Below are 21,348 nucleotides of genomic sequence, written 5' to 3' on the forward strand. Positions count from 1 at the left end.
TAGTCCTGGGAAAGGCCACAGGGACTGTGGGGTGCTCAGTTCTGCCATGAAGTGGGGGACGCCACTAGAGAGGTCCGCAGCACCTCACATATCTACACTCTCCTGGGTGCGCTGCCACCTTCTGCTGCCCCTGCCCATGGTGATCTCGCTTCTACTGGCCCAAGACTCTTGTGATGGGGTGGCAGAGAGCAAAGGGGCCGTGTCTGGCCTGGCCTGTGTCCTAAGGAGCAACCTGGACTCCCATGGTGTGGCTGGGAGTCCTAAGGCTGGGAAAGGGGGCTCCTGCTAGACTCGTCAAGACCTGGGGCTCCTAGGTGTCTAGACATGAGACGTGGCCTCACAGCTTCTGCCCCGACTCTATGTTTTGGGCAGATGGACAATGACGAGAACTCCGGCCCCTCCAGGCAGAGATACTCGGGGAAGGCACGCCTCTGTGTTGCCCGCTACAGGTAGGGCAGCGCCCTGTGTCTGGGGCTGGGGTTTGAGCGCCACTTGGCAACTTTGGGTCTTGTGTTGGTCCTGGGGTCCCTCCAGGGCTGAGCAGTGGCTCCTTCCTGGGATTCAGTGTGGGGTGGCTTGTTCCCCAGTGTCTTTGTGCCTGTGCCACCCATCTGAGAAGTGTTCCATCTGCAAAGACCATTACCCAGAGCATGTCTCTGTCCTGGGCCTAGGGACACAGGTCAACACAGGTCACATCAAGGGGGCCAGGTGCCCTGATTCCTGGCCCCAACCAGCAAACCACCACTCCAATGACCCATACAGTTCCCAGCCCCGAGCAGCGAACCCACCCACTTCATGACTTATACAGTTCCCACACTAAGCACCTTCACACTTCTTGGGCTATGGTGTCCCCACAGACACCTGCGCCCCATCCTGAGCCTTTTAATGGCCATCCTCGCCCTCAGCCTTCTCACGGCCATCCTTCCTGCCCTCAGCCTTCTCACAGATATCCTTCCTGCCCTCAGCTTCTCACAGCTGTCCACCCTGTCCTCAGCCTTCTTATGGCTGTCCGCCCTGTCCCGAATCTCCTCCCACTCTCTGGCTGTAGTGTGACATCATGTGGTCTGTGGCGGCGGCTCTTGCTCTTCAGCCCTGGGATTCTCATGCTTGGGGTGTCTGGGTATGCAGGGGATCATACTGTCCATCCACACTCCTTCCTCCCCTCCAGTTGTCCCTGAGATGCCTGGTGTGGGGAAAAGCTTTTAAAAGTTTTTTCCTCTCTCCTGGGAAATTTATTAAACTGAAGTCAGTAATAAGTTCTGGAGCTGAAAGGAGTGTGTACTTACTCAAGACCGCTGGGCAGTGTCCTTCCAGTGCTGCTCAGTCAGTGCTTTTGTCCACTTGGGATTTCAGAATTTGGCAGACGCTGGCCATGTATCACCTGCTACAGGATTGCCAGTGTCAGTGTTGGCCACCAGCCTTGTCTGGCTTTAGATCTGGAGAGAGCCAACACAGGCCGGAGTTCAGGCAGCAGCCTCCAGTGATGCAGAGGGGTCCCCTGTGTGTTCTGAGTCATGTCCGGGGCGGGCTGCAGCAGGGTTCCCTTTGTGTTCTGGCTGTCTGGGACAGGCTGGCATGGGGTCCCCTGAGCTGGCTCACTTGCTCTTCTCTCCTCTAGCTATAACCCCTTTGATGGGCCCAATGAGAACCCAGAAGCAGAACTTCCCCTCGCAGCAGGGAAATACCTCTACGTCTACGGAGACATGGATGAGGACGGGTTCTATGAAGGTCGGGCAGCGGGCTTGGGGACCGGGTGCTTGGTGGGTTCAGGTAGTCAGAAGGACCTGTTGTTCACAGTCACAGTCACAGCAGCCCCCACAACCAGGGGTTCCCTCTGGAAGATCAGGGGATCTGGCCCCATTATCTCCCCCATCATCCCCCCATCCCTCATCATCCCCATCTTCACGATTGTCCCATCATCTCCCATTATCCCCATCATTCCCACCATCCCACCATCCTCATCTTCCCCTTCATCTCCTTTATCCTCCATCCCCATCCCCCTCTTCCCCTTCATCTCCATCATTCTCCATCCCCACCATCCCCCCCATCATCCCTTCATCAACCCCATCATCTCCACCATCGTCCCCATCATTATCTTCATCCCCATCACTTCCCGTCATCCCCATCATTATCTCCATGCCTCACCATCCTCCCTCTCCTGCCCCCTCCTCCCCCACACCACATAGGTCATGTTCTTTCTAGGCAACGTTGCCAGTTCTAGAACCCAGATAGTGCCAGGAGCAGACACCCCTCTTTATTTGAGGGGATTCCCTAGACTGGCTGAGGGGGCTGGGCCCCCTGACCCCTCAGCTGGAGCCATGCTGATACTGGGCCTCCTGCTCTCCTGGTCTCGTGACCCTGTGGGTATCTCTGGGTGGGAATGCTCTGCCGTGTGTAAGCTACCCGGGCTCAGCTCCGGTTCCCAGGGGCTGGCAGTGCACATCCCGTGGCAGCCCAGCCCCAGGCCATGGGGCGCCTTGCTTGTTCTGAGTGGACATGCGGGGACTCTCTGACAGGGCCTCCCCTCCCATCCCCTGGGGTGACAAGTGGCCTTTGGCTGTGCCCTTCTGCCCAACCCCCCACCCCCAAGCTTTAGTGCCAGTGTCATTCCAGAAACACCTCGGTGAGAGTTGGTGCAGACCAGTCCCTCACCCCAGAGCCTTGTCCTAAACATGCAGATGGAGGCCAGGTGGGGTCAGGCAGTTTGCTGAGTGGTGGAGGGTCTGCAGGGAGCGGACAGCAGGGTCCTGAGGCAGCCTTAGGGTGCTGGGCAGTTGTCCAGCCCGTGCAGGCCCCATCCCATGACCCCACCCCTGTGCCTGCAGGTGAGCTGCTGGATGGGCAGCGGGGCCTGGTGCCCTCCAACTTTGTGGACTTTGTCCAGGACAGTGAGACTCGACTGGCCAACACTCTGGCCGGCGAGCCCGAGCAGAACTTCATCAACCATTCCAGCCTGGATCTGCACTCCCCCACGCTCCTCGAGCCCAGCCTCCCTGACAGCGGCACGCTGGACACCAGCCTCGCCGACCTCGGAGAAGACGCCGTGCCTTACCCTCGGAAAATCACCCTCATCAAGCAGCTCGCCAAAAGTGTTATTGTGGGCTGGGAGCCGCCAGCCGTGCCGCCGGGCTGGGGCGCCGTGAGCGGCTACATGGTGCTGGTGGACCAGGAGCCGCGGCTGAGCCTGGCGCTGGGCAGCAGGACCAAGGCCCTGGTGGAGAAGCTCAGTGTGGCGGCCTGTACTCACCGCGTGTCCGTGCAGTGCGTGACCAGCAGGGGGCGCTCCGACCAGCTGCAGTGCACCCTGCTGGTGGGCAAGGATGTGGTGGTGGCGCCCTCCCACCTGCGTGTGGACAACATCACCCAGGTCTCGGCTCAGCTCTCCTGGGTGCCCACCAATAGCAACTACAGCCACGCCATCTTCCTCAACGAGGAGGAGCTGGGGGTGGTGCAGGCTGCCAGGTACAAGTACCAGCTGGTCAACCTCAGGCCCAGCACGGCCTACACAGTGAAGGTGCTGGCCCGGCCCCACCAGGTGCCCTGGCAGCTACCCCTGGAGCAGCGAGAGAAGAAGGAGGCGGCCGTGGAGTTCTGCACGCTGCCCGCAGGTGTGTGCCCAAGGTGGGGCCGTGCTGCCCACAGGTGTGTGCCCAGGGTAGGGCCGTGCTGCCCACAGGTGTGTGCCTGGGATGGGGCCATGGTGCCCACAGGTGTGCCAAGCACATTAGTGAAGAGGGGGTGAGGGAGGGACAAGTGAATGTCTCCAGGTCGAGCAACTGATCTGGGGTCAGGGTGGACGTCCCCTGACATAGCTGCCCCCTGCCATCTGCCATACCTTGTGTCCATTCTGCCTCTGCCTTGGGTGGCCCCTAACCCTAACCCTGTTCTGTGTCCCCTGCCAGGGCCTCCTGCCCCTCCCCAAGATGTCACCGTCCAAGCTGGGCCCACCCCCACCAGCGTCCTGGTTTCCTGGAGGCCGCCGGCTCTGAGTGCCACTGGCCTGTCCAATGGAGCTGATGTGACCGGCTACGGTGTATACGCAAAGGGCCAGCGGGTGAGTGAGGCCCTGCCCTGTCCCTCTTCCCCCGCAGATCCCAGGCACCCCATGAAGCCCTGCTCACTGCCTAGGGTCTGTTTGGTCCTTCCCGTGCAGCTGTCCCTGCCTGCCTCGGGTTTTGTGGGTTTGGTTACTCGGCCCAGCCTGCCGTGTGTGGGAGCCGCTGGGCTCTGCTGAGGTGTCCCTCTCTGGCAGGTGGCTGAGCTCATGGCGCCCACGGCGGGCAGCATGGCTGTGGAGCTGCTGCGGCTGCGGGGCCTGGACGCCAAGGTCGTGAGCGTGCGCACGCTGTCCACACAGGGCGAGTCAGAGGACTCGGCCCCCGCCGCCATCCCCCCCGACCTCCTGGTGCCTCCCCCCGCACATCCGAGAGCTGCTCCCCCACCGCAGCCGTCATCAGGTGCCATGGGAGTCCCCAACACCAAAGACGAGCACCCAGGGCCCCAGGCCAGGGTGGGCGGGGCCTGGGAGCCGAGCCGGGCCCCCGCCCCCGCACACGGACACATGCTGGAGCCGCCTGGTCCCGGGAGAAGGTCGCCCTCGCCCAGCCGGATCCTCCCGCAGCCGCAGGGTGTCCCCGTGTCCTCCTCCGTGGCCAAGGCCATGGCCCGGGAAGCCGCACAGAGGGTAGCCGAGAGCAGCAGGGTAAGGCCAGCTCCTTCTCTTCTGCCTTGAGAGGGTCAGTCCCTGTGGTCAGCTGGGTGGGAGAAAGGACACTTGATGGCACACATGAACCCAACCTAGCTCCCACAGTGCTGAGACCAGATACTGTTATGCTGGTCAGTGCTGGGGCCCTGCGCCCTGCTGTTCGTGAGGGTCTGTGTGGGCAGGCTTGTGTGTGTGCTCCTGTGCAGACGCAGATTATGTTTCTATTCATGTGTGTGCCTACGATCACACAGCTACACATGTGCTCACATACACACTTGCATGTGTGTTCATAAGGGTGCATGCATTCAGTCACAGACATGAGATTTAAGACACGCGTGTGGTTTGCATGATGCACAGACACAGAAGCATGTGTGCACGCATGTGGGCACACACCTACATTCTTCTTGCACACATGGACAAGCACAGCCCCACAGACTCACGCATGTCTGCACACACACAAACATGTTTGACAGACACACAACCCACTTGCTCCTGACAAGTGAAGAAGGAGGCAGCCCAAGGAGGGGCAGAATGGCAGGTAGGGGGCGCCCGGGCTGCCCCCTGCTGGACTGCGGCAAACGTGCGCGTGCTCACTGCTCCCTGGATAGCAGCCCGCATATGGTTGGGCATTCGCTGGCAGTAAAGAGCAGCCTGGGCTGCCCTTCCACATCCTGAGAGCACAGAGGCCAGGACTGGGCAGGGGCTCTGCTGCTCTTCAAGTCAGATGGCGGCTGCGCCCAGGGAGGGGAGGGGGAGGGGGGCATCTGCTCAATGCCCAGTGGGGTCCTGGTGGCTCAGGGGAGCTGTGGGCACCGTCCATGGGCCAGGGGACTCAGATCCTCTCAGGGCTGCTGGCCACAGCAGGTGAGACCCTGCCAACCTCAGATGCCCTTCTCCTTCCAAGCTAGAGAAACGGAGCCTGTTCCTAGACAGGGGTGCTGGGCGCTACGCCAACTCAGATGAGGAGGATGCCTTTGAGTCCCCTGGCACCCAGCGGAGGGCTGTGAGCGTGGACGAGTTCCTGAAAGGCTCTGAGCTGGGCAAGCAGGTGAGTGGGAGGGCCTGGGGGCTGGTGGCCAGCGGCTTCTCCTTTGGAGGTGAGTTGAGCACCAGCCGAGGCTCCCGTATGCCACCCTGCAGGCAGGGACCACCACGGAACCACACCAGGCTTGGATGTGTGTCAGCACTGAGTATGGACACAGATGTCCTCGCTGTAAACACGGACCAATACCTGATAAAATCATGAATTCCCACTTAAACACGGATCTCCACTCGGTATAGACACAAATCCTCACCCAGTGTAGACATATAGACACAATTCCCACCCGGTGTAGACATGGATCCCCACCAGTGTAGAGTCACACCTTCACACCCACAGGCCTCTGGGGTCACCTGGCCTCACTATTCCTGTACATGACCTGTCCCCTGCCTGCCCTAGCTGGCCAACCATGTCTGAGTGGGCAGGGCACGCAGGCCTGGAGTAGAGTGAGAGAGACTTCTGCTTCTGCCCGCCCATGTCTGAGGGTGGTTGTGTCCTTCATGGACAACAGCAGCAGGAAAAGAGCATGGTCAGAGCAGTTCATGGCTCTGGAACCAAAGTGACCAGGCCCTACATAGACCTCCCGGACAAGGGGCAGCAGCCCCACCTGCTTCTGCCACAGTCACTGGCTGCTTCCTCCAGCCTCCTGGTCTCCATCTGCAAAACTGAAAAATTCTGTTTTATTTGTTCTTACAAAGAGCCAGAACCCCAACCAACAAGGAAGCCCATGTGAACCCAAGAAGGCCCAGCCAGCTGCCTGGCTTGTCCTGTCTGTGACTTCCGAATTGTCCACTCTGTCCTCCTTTATCTTGTCACAAATTGGCTTCCCTAGTGTCAGCATTCACACCCTCCTGTGACCCAAGAAAGCAAGAAAGAGCTGGCTGGAAACAGGAGGCACCTTCCCCTTCACTGAGGGAACATCCAGAAAGTCCATTGGTTCTGCAGGCGCCTCACCAGACTGGAGAGTCGTGTGCCAGCACCAGTGGGGACAGGACCCTCCTGCTCCCTCAGGGCTGACTTACTCCACCAAATGAGAAGGCAGAGATGAGACTTGAGTGCTCGCTGTCCTGATCTATTCCTGCTCCAGCCTGACAGAGCTGGTGGCCACCATGTGCCAACTCTGGCTCTGGCTTCATTGCCAGGAGGTGGGAGGGGCCTTTCCCATCTTCTTAGTCCAGTGGCTTCTGACCAGTCCAGAGCACGGGGGAGAGGGGACTCGGTTTGGCATGGGGAGCTTCCCAGTCCACCAGTGGGCAGCTGAAGGTCCAGGTCCTGCTCTCTCCTTCAGCGGGTGGTGCATGTACGTGTGCACACTCATACTCACATATGTGCATACTACACACATGCACATGTACATATGTTTGCACCCGCATGTACACACCCACCCACATACATACACATGCACACCCCCATATGCATACACATGTACACAGTACATACTTACATGCACTGATACACATGTGACCGCACACACACACACATGCACCCATCCATACACAACTGTGCACACACACATGCACTCATGCATACATGTGACCACACACACGCACACATGGCCATCACACATGCACACACATACTCAAGCACACATGACCTTACATGCACACATGTGCACTCATGCACATATGACTATGTACATATGCACACTCATGCACACATGTGACCCTCTGACCCGTGTCAGTGGGTCACATGTGTGCTTGCACACATAGTCATACACACATAGTCACACATGTGACCACCTACATGTGCACTCATTCACACATGACCATGCACACACTCATGCACACATGTGACCACACATGCACACAAATGTGTACACACCCACACATGATCATGAACACATGCACACACATGCAGTTATGCACACATGTGACCATACATGCACCCATGCACCCACAGACACGTGACCATGCACATGTGCACACACAGGCACACATGGCCATGCAAACACATGAGCACCCACCCTCACACTTACTCGTGTGCACACACAGCTCTTGGTGCTGGCTCCCATGGGAGCAGAGGAGAGGGGGCGAGCGGCTGCAGGCTGGGCCGGCTCTGCCGTGCGGGGGCTGTAGCGCCCATCCCTCTCTCGGCCGCAGCCACACTGCTGCCACGGAGATGATCACCACACTGAGAGCAGCCGGGGCTCCGACCTTTCGGACATCATGGAGGAGGATGAGGAGGAGCTGTACTCGGAGATGCAGCTGGAGGAGGGCGGCCGGCGGCGGCCCAGCGGCACCTCCCACAGCGCCCTCAAGGTCAGTGCCCCCGTAACCCCAGGCGCGCCCTCCCGTCCGCCTGGACTGGGTGGTCCTGGCTCTCCGGGCGTCGTGTCTGCAGTCGGCACCCACAGACTCGGGTTCAGTTCTCAAGGGCGTCCAGGAGTTCTTGGAACAGACTCTGCCAGAGTGGGGTGCTGAGAGATGGACGAGTGCCGGGCTCTGTAGCAGGCTGGGAAGGAGGAGCAGCAAAGCTCCCTCGGGGAGAGTGCGGGGCACCGCTTGCTGCTGGGCTACCTCCATGCCCCTGTGCTACAGTCCTGGTGTTTCTGGGGCCTTGCTGCCTCAGCTCTGCTGGCCGGTGCTGTGGCCAAGTGATGAGCTGGACGCTGGGGGACCCCGGGCTGGCTTTGCACTGGGAGGGACTGATGAGGCCAGGCTGAATCCCAGGAAGACAGACCATGGCGAGGGAGCACCTGTGTGGGCCACAGGGTCACGGGACAGGGCTGAAGGCCCAAGTGACGGCCCAAGTGGGCAGGCCATGGGGACACAGTGCTCAGGGCTGAGAGCTTGTGTGCAGGCCACGAGGGCACAGGGCTGAGGGCTTGTGTGCAGGCCATGGGGACACATTGTGCAAGGCTGAGGGCCTGTGTGCAGGCCATGGGGATACAATACGCAGGGCTGAGGGTCTGTGTGCAGACCACGGGGACACAGCATGCAGGGCTGAGGGCCTTTGTGCAGGCCATGGGGATGCAGGGCTGAGGGCCTGTGGGGCCAGTTCCGGTGTAGAACCGCACCCACATGGCCTGTCACCCTCTGGGGAAGCACGCTTAAGGCTCTGGGACCATCAGAGTCCTTCCTGGTGTGGCCTGGATATGGCACAGCTGGCCAGGAGCCCCAGACCTGGCTTTGCATAGGGCTTGTCCTTGGAGGGGGCTCGTGGGTACCTCGAATGGGCAGGAGGCCTGGACAGCCTCACAGCATGTGTCCCGGTGGGCAGAGCAGGCCGTGCTTTCACGTGGTCCCATGGGGCCAACGGAGACTGCCAGGCCACCGTTTCTGCCCCTCCAGTTCCTGATGGCTTCTGGCCTTGCGGAGCTGCGCTGAGCAGCCCCCGAGCTCCACAGGGTTGGCCAGGGTGCTTCAAACCCCTGTCTGGCTTCCTCCGAGAGTCCTTTCTCTGCTCCTCTTGCTCCCCTTGCTCCCCAGTACCTTTCTGATCAGAGATGGTGGCAGCAGTGGGCAACACAGCCAGGTCTGAGCGCAGGGCTGTGCCCCACAGGGCAGGGTGGGCAAGACTAAGTCTGGAGACACCCCCAGGCCAGCCCTGATAGCACCTACGAGTCCAGGAGCGGGTGTGCTTAGGGAGTGGCCCTATAGATGAACTGGCCTGGAGGTGACACAGGTGGCCCCCAGAGATGGGGAGGGTGTGCTGGGCTCTATCCACACAGCAGCTCCCATGGAGCCAAGTGTCTGCCCACAGCCTTGCTGTGCCCAGGGCCGCCTCGGGTGGGCAGGTCCGGGAGGAGGGAAGCTCTGAGGGCTGCAGACAGGGTAGCAGCCGCCCGCCCCGGGTATGCAGGCAGCAGGCAGTGGGGCCCAGAGCCCGAAATGTGGAAGTGCTCGCCACACTCAGGCTGCATCGCGGACTCTTGGCACTCCCTCCCTGGGACCTCATAACCGCATCTAATTCCTCTGTAGAACCACGGCAGGCCAGGCCCAGATAGGCAGGCGCCTCGGAGACTAACTCTCTGCTTTCTCTCCTCCCCGCCCGCTCACTGCTCCTGGCCCCTGTCCGCACACATGCCCCCAGGACGGCACTCCCCTGGACCAGCCCGAGTGCCCCCCACAGGCCCAGCACTGTGCCATGCTGTCGAGCATCCCCGAGGTGGCCGAGGAGGACGTGGAACAGCGGGAGGCCTGGCGCCCACGGGGTGCTGGCACTCGGTCCAGGCCCTGCTGGGGGGGTGCAGCTGCCCGGGGTGCCAGGCCCCTGGCCAGGCCCCGCGCCCCCGGGCCCCACGCCGAGGACTGCCCGCTGGAGGACTGGGGTGGCCGCTGCAGCCGCTTGGCCACCCGGAGCCCAGACAGTGGCTTGGACTGCGGGAGTGAAGAGGAGGAGCCTCGGGTCCGTGTCAGGAGGCAGCCCCAGGCCCTGCGGGCAGCGTCCCCAGCCCCTGCTGGCCCATGGCAGCCCGGGCCCTGCCCCTGCCGGCACTGCCTCAGGCCCCTGCTGGCCCGGCGGCGCACACTGACCCGGCAGAACAGTGTGGAGGGGGACTTTGGGGAGCTTGTGGACCCCCGTGATGGCATCTGGAGCGATGAGCCCCCGCCGAGCCCCGAGAGGTCCGGGAAGGCCTGCTGGGAGCAGCTCCCGGGGCAGGAGTGTCCGGCGGCCTGGAGGAGTGGCCCGGCGCCGTCCGCCCCCCGGGACCCCGCGCAGCTGCCCGCCCGGGCTGCAGGAGGTCCCTGGGTGTGTCCATCACCCCATCTGCTTGCCACGCCCCCCATCGCCATCCCCCTCCTCTGCACCCGGGGCCTTCGCTCCTCCTTCGTCCTGCCTGTCTGACAAAACCCGTTGCTCCCTTCCTTGGCTTTAGGAGAATGAGCCCGAACCAGGCCGATCACGGCTGCTTTGATTAAAGGACAACTGAATCTAACTTTTAATTAAGGGTTAGCTGAGCTGTGCTTCCTCAGATGTTTGGCAACACACAGTTTCTTTTCAAAATGAGTTTTAGGGCCTGTCTCGACTTCTTGCCGGCGGGTGGGGAGGGGTTCTCTTGGATCTGGCCTTTGTGGCGGTGCCTTTCGGGGGCTTTGTCACTGCCTGGGAATGCGCAGAGAGCAGTTGCAGAAGAGACCAGCTTTCCCGGCCCTCCCTCACCCCGTCTCTCTCCTGTGTCCACTGCTAGGAGTTTCCATCATCAGCTCTAGACACACCTCTCACCTATCTCTGGGGGTGTGTGTGTGCAGGGGATTCCAGACGCAAGTGTAGGTCCCACCCGTCTCCGGGCAGTGTTGGGGTCCCAGGAGGCTCCCACAGGGCACCCACCATGTTGTTGGTGAGATGGGGCTGGTGATGTGGGCACCTGGGCTGGCCCGCAGTGCTGACCGCGGTCTGGGCTCACACCTGTCCCACATGTAGCAGTGCCTTTGAGGGAAACCCGCAGTGTTTCTTCCCCTGAACACCTTGCCCTTGAGCGGGGGGCCGGCTCTGGTTCTCACACATGCTAGAGGAGAGGCTGAGGGGGGAGGCCATGCCCTGGGCTCCTGCCACTTTGGGGATGTGTGTCTCCAAGCGTGCAGGCGTTCCTGCGCTGAGGGGCAGGTTTGTCCTGCCCACGGCCTGTGGCTGTCTGCATTCTGGTTCCAAACTGCGGCTTCCTGTGACAGCAGCAGCGGCAGAGACAGTTCCTGAGGCCAGGCCCATCAGCTAACCTTTCAGTTAAAACCTAAGTTTAGTTGCCTTTAGAGCTTCTGCTTCGGTCCAGCTGGCATGGCCTTCGGAGCCCGCTCAGCTCACACCTGTGCTGTTCCTCTCCAGATCCTCGGGACCCCGATGGCTGCGGGACGGGCCGACAGAGCAGAACATGGGGGCCGGACGCTTCCCCGCGGCAGTGCAGGCCCCCAGCGGGCACGACCAGGGAAGGGGCCGGCCATCGGTCAGTGACCCTAGTGGCACCTCGTCCCACCCCCCTGTGTCAGAAATGCTCTCTCTCGTGGGGTCACTTTCTTTCCCGGTTAGAACTGGGGCGGAGGCTTTTCCTTGTGCGGTGCCCATGGTCCGGGTAGGGGCGCTGGCCACCCCTAAGGAGCTCAGCAGCGCTGGGCTCCTCACCAGGGTCCCTGCATCTCACTCTCAGCCAGCCCGATGGGATGTGTCTCTCTGCATGTTAGCAGACTCAGGATGGGGTGGGGGCGTGGCCTGACCACCTGCTCCTGGTCCTTCCAGATGACTCCAGTGGGCGGGACCTGCTCTCCCCAGACTTCTATGAGGGGTCGGAGACTGACCCCGGGGCCGAGGAGCTCCCTGCGCGTGTCTTCGTGGCTCTGTTCGACTACGACCCCCTCACCATGTCCCCGAACCCGGACGCTGCGGAGGAGGAGCTTCCCTTCAAGGAGGGGCAGATTATCAAGGTGGGCCATGGGCCCGTAAGGGGTCCTGAGGGCTGATGGGGGGACTATCAGAACTCTGAGGGGCTCCTGGAGCTGCTGGCTACTACTCCCAGGGAAGAGGGCGCAGCTGGTTGGCACTCAGTGAAAGTGGATTTGGGGTGATAGGCACCTTCAGAGACCCTTTAGGCCTCTCAGGAAAGTAGGGTTCCCTTGCACATTGCCTGCCTGCAGGATGGCACACATGCACACAGATACACACGTGCACATATATACACCCCCACATGCATGTATATACGCATGCACTTACCCCTACACACCAGATATACTTGCACACCCCATACATACATGTATTCACACAATACACACACATACACATACAATTCACCCCATACACCTACACATATATATATATACACATACCTTATATGACTCACATAGCTCATGTACACCCAACTCATGCACATCACGTGCAGATCACAGAGTTCACATGATTCATGGAGCCCACATGTGACCAAATACACTTGCTTTAGTGTATAGAAGGCTCTGAGAGGTGCCATGGCTGTGGCAGTGACAGAGAGAAGGGGTGGGAGGGGGAGGGGCTTGTCTGGGTTCAGGCTTGATCTCACCAGGCCTGTGGGATGCTGGGAATCGAACCCGGGTTGGCCGCGTGCAAGGCAAATGCCCTACCCGCTGTGCTATTGCTCCAGCCTATTTGAAAGAGCACTTCGGGGGCTGTCAGTGGAGGAGTCTTTTTTTTTTTATGATTCTTCAAGTTATTTTTCTAAATTTATTTATTGAATCACCGTGAGAGCAGTTAACAAAGCTTTCAAGTTTAAGACGCGGTCATACAATAATGAAACACCCACCCCTTTACCAGTGCCCATTTCCAAATCACCACCAATCCCAGTATACCCCCATCTCACATCCTCCCCCTACCTGTGTGGCAGATGATGTCCACATTACTCTTTCTGTACTTTGACACTTTGTTTTCTATTGCTGATTATGAATAGCCATGGCCACGCGATTTTGGAATTCTGTAATTTTAATAATTAAATCTGGAGGGATTTCTGCCAAAAGCCACTGGATTCCGAGACTTGTTTCTGAGTCTCTGGGATCATGGCTGTTCAGCAACTCGATCAGGAGCCAGAAAGGCTGTTCGTGGGCAGCGACTCGGGGTCTCATTCGGGCAGGGGTGGGGTTGGGGGAAGGGCCACCCCACCCCCATCCTGTGAGACCCCGCTTGAAATGGAGGAGTCTTAAGGGTGATGTTTCCCATAAGCTCTGAGGGCAGCTGGGAAGTGGTTGGACTTTGATCCTGGGAAGCACTTGGGGAGGCCGAGACTGGGGGCTGTATGGAGAGCAGCCTGTGAAGCCACAGGTAGGGAACGCTGTGAGCAGGGACGCACCTGCCAGCATCCATTCTGTGTCTGTGGGCCAGGTCTACGGTGACAAAGATGCTGATGGCTTCTACCGCGGGGAGACCTGTGCGCGCCTCGGCCTCATTCCCTGCAACATGGTGTCGGAGATCCAGGCCGACGATGAGGAGATGATGGCCCAGCTGCTCCGACAGGGCTTCCTGCCACTCAGCACGCCCGTGGGCAAGCCGGGTGAGGGGACCCACAGGATGACACTGGGTGGGGGTGGGGGCACAGCTGCAGGCCCCTCCCATGCAGAGTGAATCCAGCCTTGGGGCTGAGGTGCTGGCATGGAGGCGAGGGGGCCCACCCCCTCTAAAGCGCCCCCATCTGCTCCCTGTGATCCAAAGAGAGAAGCAGAGGCGGCCGGAGGCCCTCGGTCTCCACGCGGAGGATGGTGGCCTTGTACGACTATGACCCCCGGGAAAGCTCACCCAACGTGGACGTGGAGGTACCTGTGTATGCTGAGCTGGGGGGACGATGGGGACCCTGGGTGAGAGATAGGGACCCCATTGGCTGCTCACATGCAGTGGCTGCTACCTGCACCCCACTGAGGAGCCAAAGGTGGAGCCTCCAGAGATGCAGGCAGTCTGGGAGGCCAGGACCCCCCAGATCGGGAGACTTGTGCCCCCACAGCTCAGGAGCTGCTCCCCGTCCTGTCCCCCATTGCCCTGCTCCCTCAGGTCTTTCCGAGCCGAGCCCCTGCAGCAGCCCCACAGCAGAGCCCCCTAGCAGGAGGCGCCCGCCCGCACAGACTCACCCGACTGAGAGTGGGTTCAGATCCAGCTGAGAGAAGGGAAGAGATGGGGAAAGGCAGAAAGGCAGGAGGAACTTGGCGCACGGAATGGCCCCAGTATGGCCCAGCCCCTGTGCTCTCCCTGCAGGCCGAGCTGACGTTCTGCACTGGGGACATCATCACTGTGTTCGGGGAGATCGATGAGGATGGCTTCTACTACGTGAGTCCTTGGCCTCGCTCTCCCAGTCTGTCCCGTGCCTTCCAGGTTCCATCCCCGGTACCTCATATGGTCCCCTGAGCCCACCAAGAGTGCAGAGCCAGTAGGAAGCCCTGGGCACCACCGGGAGAGCCCCCTCCCCCCAGCCCCCGAAAGAGTTGAGTGGATGTGTACTGTTGGTGACAGGTGAGTCCTCCTGGCCACTCACTGACCCCTTAGCCGGTATGGGACGTCCATCCCTGTCTGTAGCTTTATTAGCTCTGATGTTCTTTGGTCTTCACACAAGTATGCCACCCTAGCTTTTCCGTCCTTCCCAGCCTTCCGCTCCAGAGCTGTGCTTGCTGCCAGAGAACAGGCACCTCTAGTGAGCACAGAGACTTGGAGTTTGCTCCTGAGCAGACTCTCTGCCTTCCATAGGAGTGTGATGCTCAGAGAAACAACTGATAGAAACTTGTCAGTTTTCTATATGGACTTCGGTCATTTTTGCTATTGCCACTTGAACTTTTCTAGTAGGGCACTCTGTTTCTTGCAGAGCTGGGTCAGATGCAACATGCAATGATGCCGTCATTGGCAGTTTTCCTGAGACTGGGTGATCACTGACCCTTGAATGCAGGTTCTTGTCATTCAGCTCTTTTGCTCGAAGAGGGGAAGAAATATTCTTGCAGTCTTGGTTCCAGCCTGTCCTGCCAGTGTTTGTTTTGTTCGGCATCTTCGGGCCTCCTGGATCAGTCTCTTATCTCCCTCCTCAGACTGGGCAGCTTCTTAGCATCTGCCCTCTGCCCTCCCACTCTCTTTTTCTTTCCCTGTCAGGACTTCTTATTTGGAGGTTTTCCTCTTGCTGTGTCAAATATCTTGAATTTTCCTCATTCCTCCCAAATCTCTTTTGAATTACCTCTTCATAATTTACTGCTATAATGTGCCTTGTCTTTGAGATCACAAAGTTCATTCTTAATGTCTGGCTATCATAAATTTTTTCTCATACATACTCTACTGATTAGAAAATTGTATTTTGTGAATGTGTATTGTATTTAAATAGATGCACATGCAGGTTGTGTCTGTAGTACTTCCACAAAGATTTTTTCAATGTATTGGCTGGTTCCCTCAGACCTTGATCCTGGGTCTCTCTACAGTATTCATCACAGTCATCTCTCTACTGTCCCATGGTGTTGTTTGGGGGATTCTGAGCCACAAAAGGTGGTCCCTGAAGGGCTCTAGCAAGGCCCCGGCACTGTGGCACCCCATCTCAGTTAGCCAGGCTGACTTTGTGGCAGCTGTTTGTCTTGGTGGACAGTGGAAACTTAGAATCTTCTTTAGAACAATTGTCTTGATTTACTGACATTTTATTCGGAGGATGAATCTTGATTCCAGGAACGACATTGACACGTGTCTTTCTTATCTCTCTCTGGTTGTGGATTTTGCTTTCAGAACCATTTTGTGAAGCTGATTAGAATTGGCCTAAAAATCTAAAGTTCTTATTTGCTTAGTTTACTTTTTATTGAGACGACTAAAAACCAACCCACATTTAGAAAACTTAACAGAGCAGCAGTTACTCAGCAAAACTGCTCCCTCTCCCCAGTGGGCTCACTCAGGGCGGTCTGTATGCAGGTGCGCGTGGAAGGAGCCAATGGTCTGCCTGTGGTGTGCTTGCAGGGGGAGCTTAATGGGCAGAAAGGCCTTGTACCTTCCAACTTCCTTGAAGAGGTGCCTGATGATGTGGAGGTCTATCTTTCGGACGCGCCATCCCACTACTCACAGGACACGCCCTTGCGACCAAAGGCCAAAAGGGTAAGTGACACTTCCGTTAACTTTTCTCCTGGTCCCGCTCAGCCCCGCTCGGCCCCACGGTCCAAGTAGCCCCGGCAGGTCCACATCTGGGTCCCGAAGGAAAACACGCACCGAGTTTCTCTCTGCCCTTCCATGGCGTGTGCCTCAAAGTCCTCAATTCTAAATCCAAGTTTATTTCACTCCAATGACCCTTTCACTTCTAACCAGTCCGCTTTATTCACCAAGGAACCTCCTATCCTACATTCGAGACACACATGCCAGTTCGGTTACGAGTGGAAAGAGGTAGCGAGTCGGCAGCCGCGGCGAGCAGCAGAGCCATCTGCTCGCTTAGGGTTTTAGTTTGTTGTTTTTTTTTTAAAAAGAGCAGATCAAAGACCTCCCCGACATATTTAACTATTAGATCACATTCATGTGTAGTGTCTCATTTTTTATTTTTATTTCATCACAACAAGTTTTTATATATTCTATTTTTATATATATATTTTTATTTCTTTGCTCATCTGCTTGGAAACAGAAGAAGAGTGTTCATTTCACACCTTAATCAGGCAATGTAGCCTCCACGTAAGTGAGCAACTGAAGATACCTGTAAAGATACCGGCCTAAGCTGCCTTAGATGGACTAATGTGGTAGACTTGAGGGTCACTGTGGGGCGAAAAAGAAATATGTCTCAAAACTATCACTGGATCTAAATTATTAGATTTTACTTGACCTCAGTTGTAAAGCAACTGAATTGTAGCCAAATAGTGTTTAACAATCTCTTCCTATTCACATTGAGACTATTTGAAAGGCCGTCATTGGGAACATATTTCTTAGCAGGCTGTTCGTTCAGAGAGTGTTCTGATGTCCACTCGTAATGGGAGCTGCGTATTGCATTGTTAGCCACTCCTGGGCAAAGCACAACCTACCAGATGTTTACTGTAGCAATTCTGCTTGCAAAACCAGAACTCAAGACCCAGAGCTGAGTAGTGAGAGTGGGTGATGGGGCCGTCTCTGACCCCTCACATGCTGGCCTCAATACCAAGTGAACTTTTCTCACGACCCCAAACTGTCTCAGGAGCTTATGCTTCTCCTCAAAGCACAAATGTGTGTTCTGTGCCTGCAGGCATTCGGGGAGACAGGCCTGTTGGCGTACCAATGCAATGCCAGGTCTTACGAGACGCAGCTCATGATTGCTTAGACGGAGCGATGGTATCTTCAGGTGTCCTTTGGGATGCTTTGCTAGGGGTTTTCCATGAGAATGAGACCTTGATTTTAAATCCAAGCAAGCTTGAAGCCCCTTGGCTTAGTCACTTGCCTGCTGAGTGATGAACACTCGCATTAGGAAGAGGGAAGGGGGAGAGGACACGTGCTGTCCTCAGGCGTGTGGCCTTTGGCCGTCCAGCAGCACTGCTGACTCAGCCCCCCTCAGAAACGTGACCGGGAGCAAGGAAAGCAAACCAGAAGGGCCTTTAAGCTTTCTTTGATTGTAATTAAGGTTCATTTTAGTTTTTTTTCTTTCAACCAGTGTGCCATCTGCAGTGTTTCTTTAGAATACTAACCCACGAATGCACTATCAGGCTTTTCTATACCCACATAGTTTTCAAGTACAACAGAATTCCCTTCCAGAACTTTTGACGGTTACTGATGGGCACTCGGCCAATTCCACTGTCAACCTAATTGAATCCTTTTCCAAGTTCCTGGCCTGAACTGACAAATTGTCCCCTAGCTCTGCTTTGTCAAAGCAGCAAGCCCCTACCCTGCCCTTCCCCTGCAGCCAAGTGGGGCCCTGGTGTGGATGGCGAGCCCCTCTCTGACATGGTGGGAGAGGGGTGTGTGCTCATGGCATACGTCGACGCTTGAAAGAAGAAACAAGCCCTTGGCCTCCCTGGAGGGGGGTGGGCAGCAGGGGGCGGCCGAGTCGGTGGGCGCCACTGGTGTCGCGCTCTCACACTGTCACCATGTGCCTACTAGGTTCCTCCTGAGGGTTCAGGGACAGCAAGGAGCGCGCCATCCCCCACAGTCCATCTCCATTCGGGGTCACCTACGTCATCTTTGGGTACTGGTAGTCCCGGGCGAGGCAGGGAAATGTCCTCGAGAAAGAAAAAGGGGCTGCTTACCAGAGGCAAGAACCTGCTGAAAAGGCTGGGTGCCGTGAGATGACCGAGCGCTCCCGGACAGCCGCCCAGTAACCCTCGCTAGGGCTTTCATGACTCAAGCGCTTCCCAGACACACCTTCCCTGACACCGGGCGGGCGGGACGTGCCGACCACGCCAGGACAGAGCGCATTTGCTCCAGGCGTCCGAGCTCTGCCGGAGGTGAGGCGAGGCGGGGGTCTTCTGTAGCCCCCGCAGCTCCCGCCCTCCCTGTGACCCCAGTCTCTGTGCATTCGTCATCTGCCCTTAAAAGGAATGATTTCAGCTTTGCTCCCTTTTCAAAATGCTTGCCTCATGATGCATAACGCTCACTTTGACTCTGGTCTTGAAACTACTAGTTTTATCCGCCTTGATGTTCTGCCTTATAAAAATGCACAATGGTGTGTACTGTCTAATAAAACCCACGGTGTGTACATTGTCTGTGTTGTGCATTCAGTGCCCTTCATCCTCACTCACACACAGTGGTCTGAAATCCACTTTTACAGGCTGTGCATCTTTAGACATTGGCTTTTTGTCTTTCAATGCAAGCCAGACAACACACAGGAAAATGTTTACTTACTAAAGTCATTCAAAAGAGAGAGGAGAGAAAGTAATTTTTTGGAAAAGTCCTCTACCCACTAGCCGGCTGCCATCTGGTCATACTCATTTGCTTTTAGTGTTACATTTTGTGGCATATGGATTTGTTACTTTCATTATTTGTCAAGATGCCATGCATAGTATTCAACAATGAGCAGCACACAAAGTAACTCACATGATGCATAAGCCACCTCCCAAATTCAAGTCTTTTCCAAAATATCTCATACCACTCTCCATCATTGGCACTCACTTGAAGATTGACAAAGTTGCTGGCAGATGTATTTGACGTTACTATTTTGTAATTCTTGTTTGCTTGTAAATTGTTTTTACTCTTTATACATACTTTTCAGACTGCCTTTCTTTTGTAATTTATGGAAGGTTTGTAAATGAATGAAAAAGCTTTTCCCCATGTGTCTTCAAAAATGACTGTAAATTGTATATTAGTATGTCGTAGATTGATTATGAGGAAATTGCTTAATTACTGTGTGGGTGTGTGCATGTGTACAGTTAGTGTAAAATATTTTATAAAAATAAAATTTGTTATTTTGTACAATGCTGTTTGTTCTGTATCCTTAAAGAAAAAACAAAAGCAAAGACACTTTTTATTGTCCCAGTGAAACCAAATCCCTTTCTTTCCCATGTATAAGAAAATCTTGACCTGTGTTTTGGAAGTAACTTATCGAGTGTCGTATTCACATTTTTCAGTGACAATCTACTCAGTGGAAACACAATTAGCAGTGCTTCAGTCTCAGCTGTCTCTACACTCGGGATCATATGGGGAGCTCGAGGTTGAACCCCAGCCAGCTGTATGCAAGTCAATTGCCCTCCCCACTCCAGCTTCACAAATCAGCTTTTCCTGATACCAATTTGAGAATTAATTCAAGCCAGATTTGTCATATTCCCTTTGTCAATCAATTAAAATGATTCAAACAGAAAACATTGCTAACCTAATGTGATACAATTTTTGGTTTTGATCCACACCCAGAGGTGCTCGGGGATCACTCCTGGCAGGTTTTGGGACCATATGGAATGCTGAGGATGGAACCCTGGTCAGCAGCAACCAAGGCAAGCATCTGCTGTCCTATCACTCAGGTCCCTAAAATGATAAATTTAACCTCTTAAAGAATTTTCCTAAAAGCCTGGTTAAAAAGTTCTTCAACTAACTATAGAACTGAGATCACCTGGCTGGTGAGAGAGTACAAATTAAGGCACTTGCCTATTATGGGGCTACAGCTGAGACCTGGTTGGATTCCTGGCATCACATATGGTCCCTGAGTACTCCAGGTGTGGCCTGGTACTAAAACCAACCAACCAAACAAGCAAAACAGATGATCAAGTAAGGTGCAGGGAATAAAGAGGTGGATTCAAAAAGACATTAAGGACAGTGGTAGGTGAGGTCTTAGTGGGAGGTGCAACAACTGTACATCAAAACCATGAATGTTAAAACTGGTCATGAAGAAAATCTTCAGGGCATGGAGAGATAGTACAATGGGTGGGGTGTCTGACTAGCATGTAGCCAACCCGGATTTGGTCCCCAACACCCCATGTGGTCCTTAAGCCTCTCTGAGTGATCCCTGAGCACAGTCAGGAGTAAGTCCTCAGCACCACCGCATGTGGCCCCCAAACAAACGAATCTCCAACAAAAGGGCTGATTCTAGTGAAGTGTGAGCACCAACCTGCTTATGGTAAAATGAAAAAGCAACTAAAAGTACCTGGCTTTACGAAACTAAATGAATACAGAATTTCAATTGCTACCATCTTAGAAGTACCTCTGACAGGTTTCCTGGAAAATTCCAATATTTTTCTGTTTTTCATCAGGGACTTGAGAATCTGAGTTGGAATAATGAATCCAAATAGAACTGAATATAAGCCCTGAAATCTACCTAAATAATGCAAGCAGTCAGATTCCTATCTGCGTACACTAGAATTTACCCTGAACTATATGAGGGTCCATATCACAGAATCCAGCTAGATGCTTGAGGAGCAAACCTGGTGCTCAAGAAGGAACACACAGACTGTGATGTGAATATGACTTTGAGAAAGAAACATTTTAGACAGGACTTACAAGCTTTAGAGAATACTATGAAGCAGGTAAAACTATGAAGTAAAACACACACACCCAAAAAAAGCAAGCAGATTTTCTGCTGTAATGTACCCTTGAGGTCCACATACCACAGCAGTTACCCCAGGAGTGACCTCATTGGACAAGTCAGACCGTAAAGAACCATAAGAACCATAAAGAACCGGAAAGAACCGGAGCCATAAAGAACCGGAACTTTAGTGTCCTGAATGCCAAGGGTTTGAGGGGAGGTAGAAATTTGCTGTGCCTGTTTTCATTCCCTCCTGCTTCTCATTTTTGGTCTGTGCCTTTACTCTGCAGTGGTAATTTCACAGGCACTGTGTATGCT

The 21,348-nt window shown here is 55.7% G+C and overlaps 1 protein-coding gene across 16 annotated transcripts in view; it reads left to right on the forward strand.

The window, feature by feature from the left end:
- Positions 1-19,493, forward strand: part of RIMBP2 (RIMS binding protein 2) — a 43,800-nt gene extending 24,307 nt beyond the window's left edge. For 4 of the 16 annotated variants that reach the window (XM_056115605.1, XM_056115600.1, XM_056115599.1 and 1 more), the window contains 15 exons: positions 373-449; positions 1,619-1,728; positions 2,826-3,608; positions 3,903-4,054; positions 4,253-4,702; positions 5,610-5,753; positions 7,844-8,002; positions 9,777-10,436; positions 11,508-11,625; positions 11,916-12,100; positions 13,518-13,686; positions 13,845-13,945; positions 14,379-14,450; positions 16,098-16,232; positions 18,183-19,493. In XM_056115605.1, the coding sequence (XP_055971580.1) occupies positions 373-449; positions 1,619-1,728; positions 2,826-3,608; positions 3,903-4,054; positions 4,253-4,702; positions 5,610-5,753; positions 7,844-8,002; positions 9,777-10,436; positions 11,508-11,625; positions 11,916-12,100; positions 13,518-13,686; positions 13,845-13,945; positions 14,379-14,450; positions 16,098-16,232; positions 18,183-18,371 (3,504 nt within the window). In that variant the 3' untranslated portion in view covers positions 18,372-19,493. Of the gene's footprint in view, positions 1-372; positions 450-1,618; positions 1,729-2,825; positions 3,609-3,902; positions 4,055-4,252; positions 4,703-5,609; positions 5,754-7,843; positions 8,003-9,776; positions 10,437-11,507; positions 11,626-11,915; positions 12,101-13,517; positions 13,687-13,844; positions 13,946-14,378; positions 14,451-16,097; positions 16,233-16,746 lie in introns of all 16 variants that reach the window. The other 12 variants (XM_056115601.1, XM_056115611.1, XM_056115607.1 and 9 more) reach the window with 7 other exon arrangements.
- Positions 19,494-21,348: the final 1,855 nt, after the last annotated feature.

Source organism: Sorex fumeus, unplaced genomic scaffold (assembly GCF_029834395.1).
Source record: "Sorex fumeus unplaced genomic scaffold, SorFum_2.1 ptg000029l, whole genome shotgun sequence".
NCBI lineage: Eukaryota > Metazoa > Chordata > Mammalia > Eulipotyphla > Soricidae > Sorex > Sorex fumeus.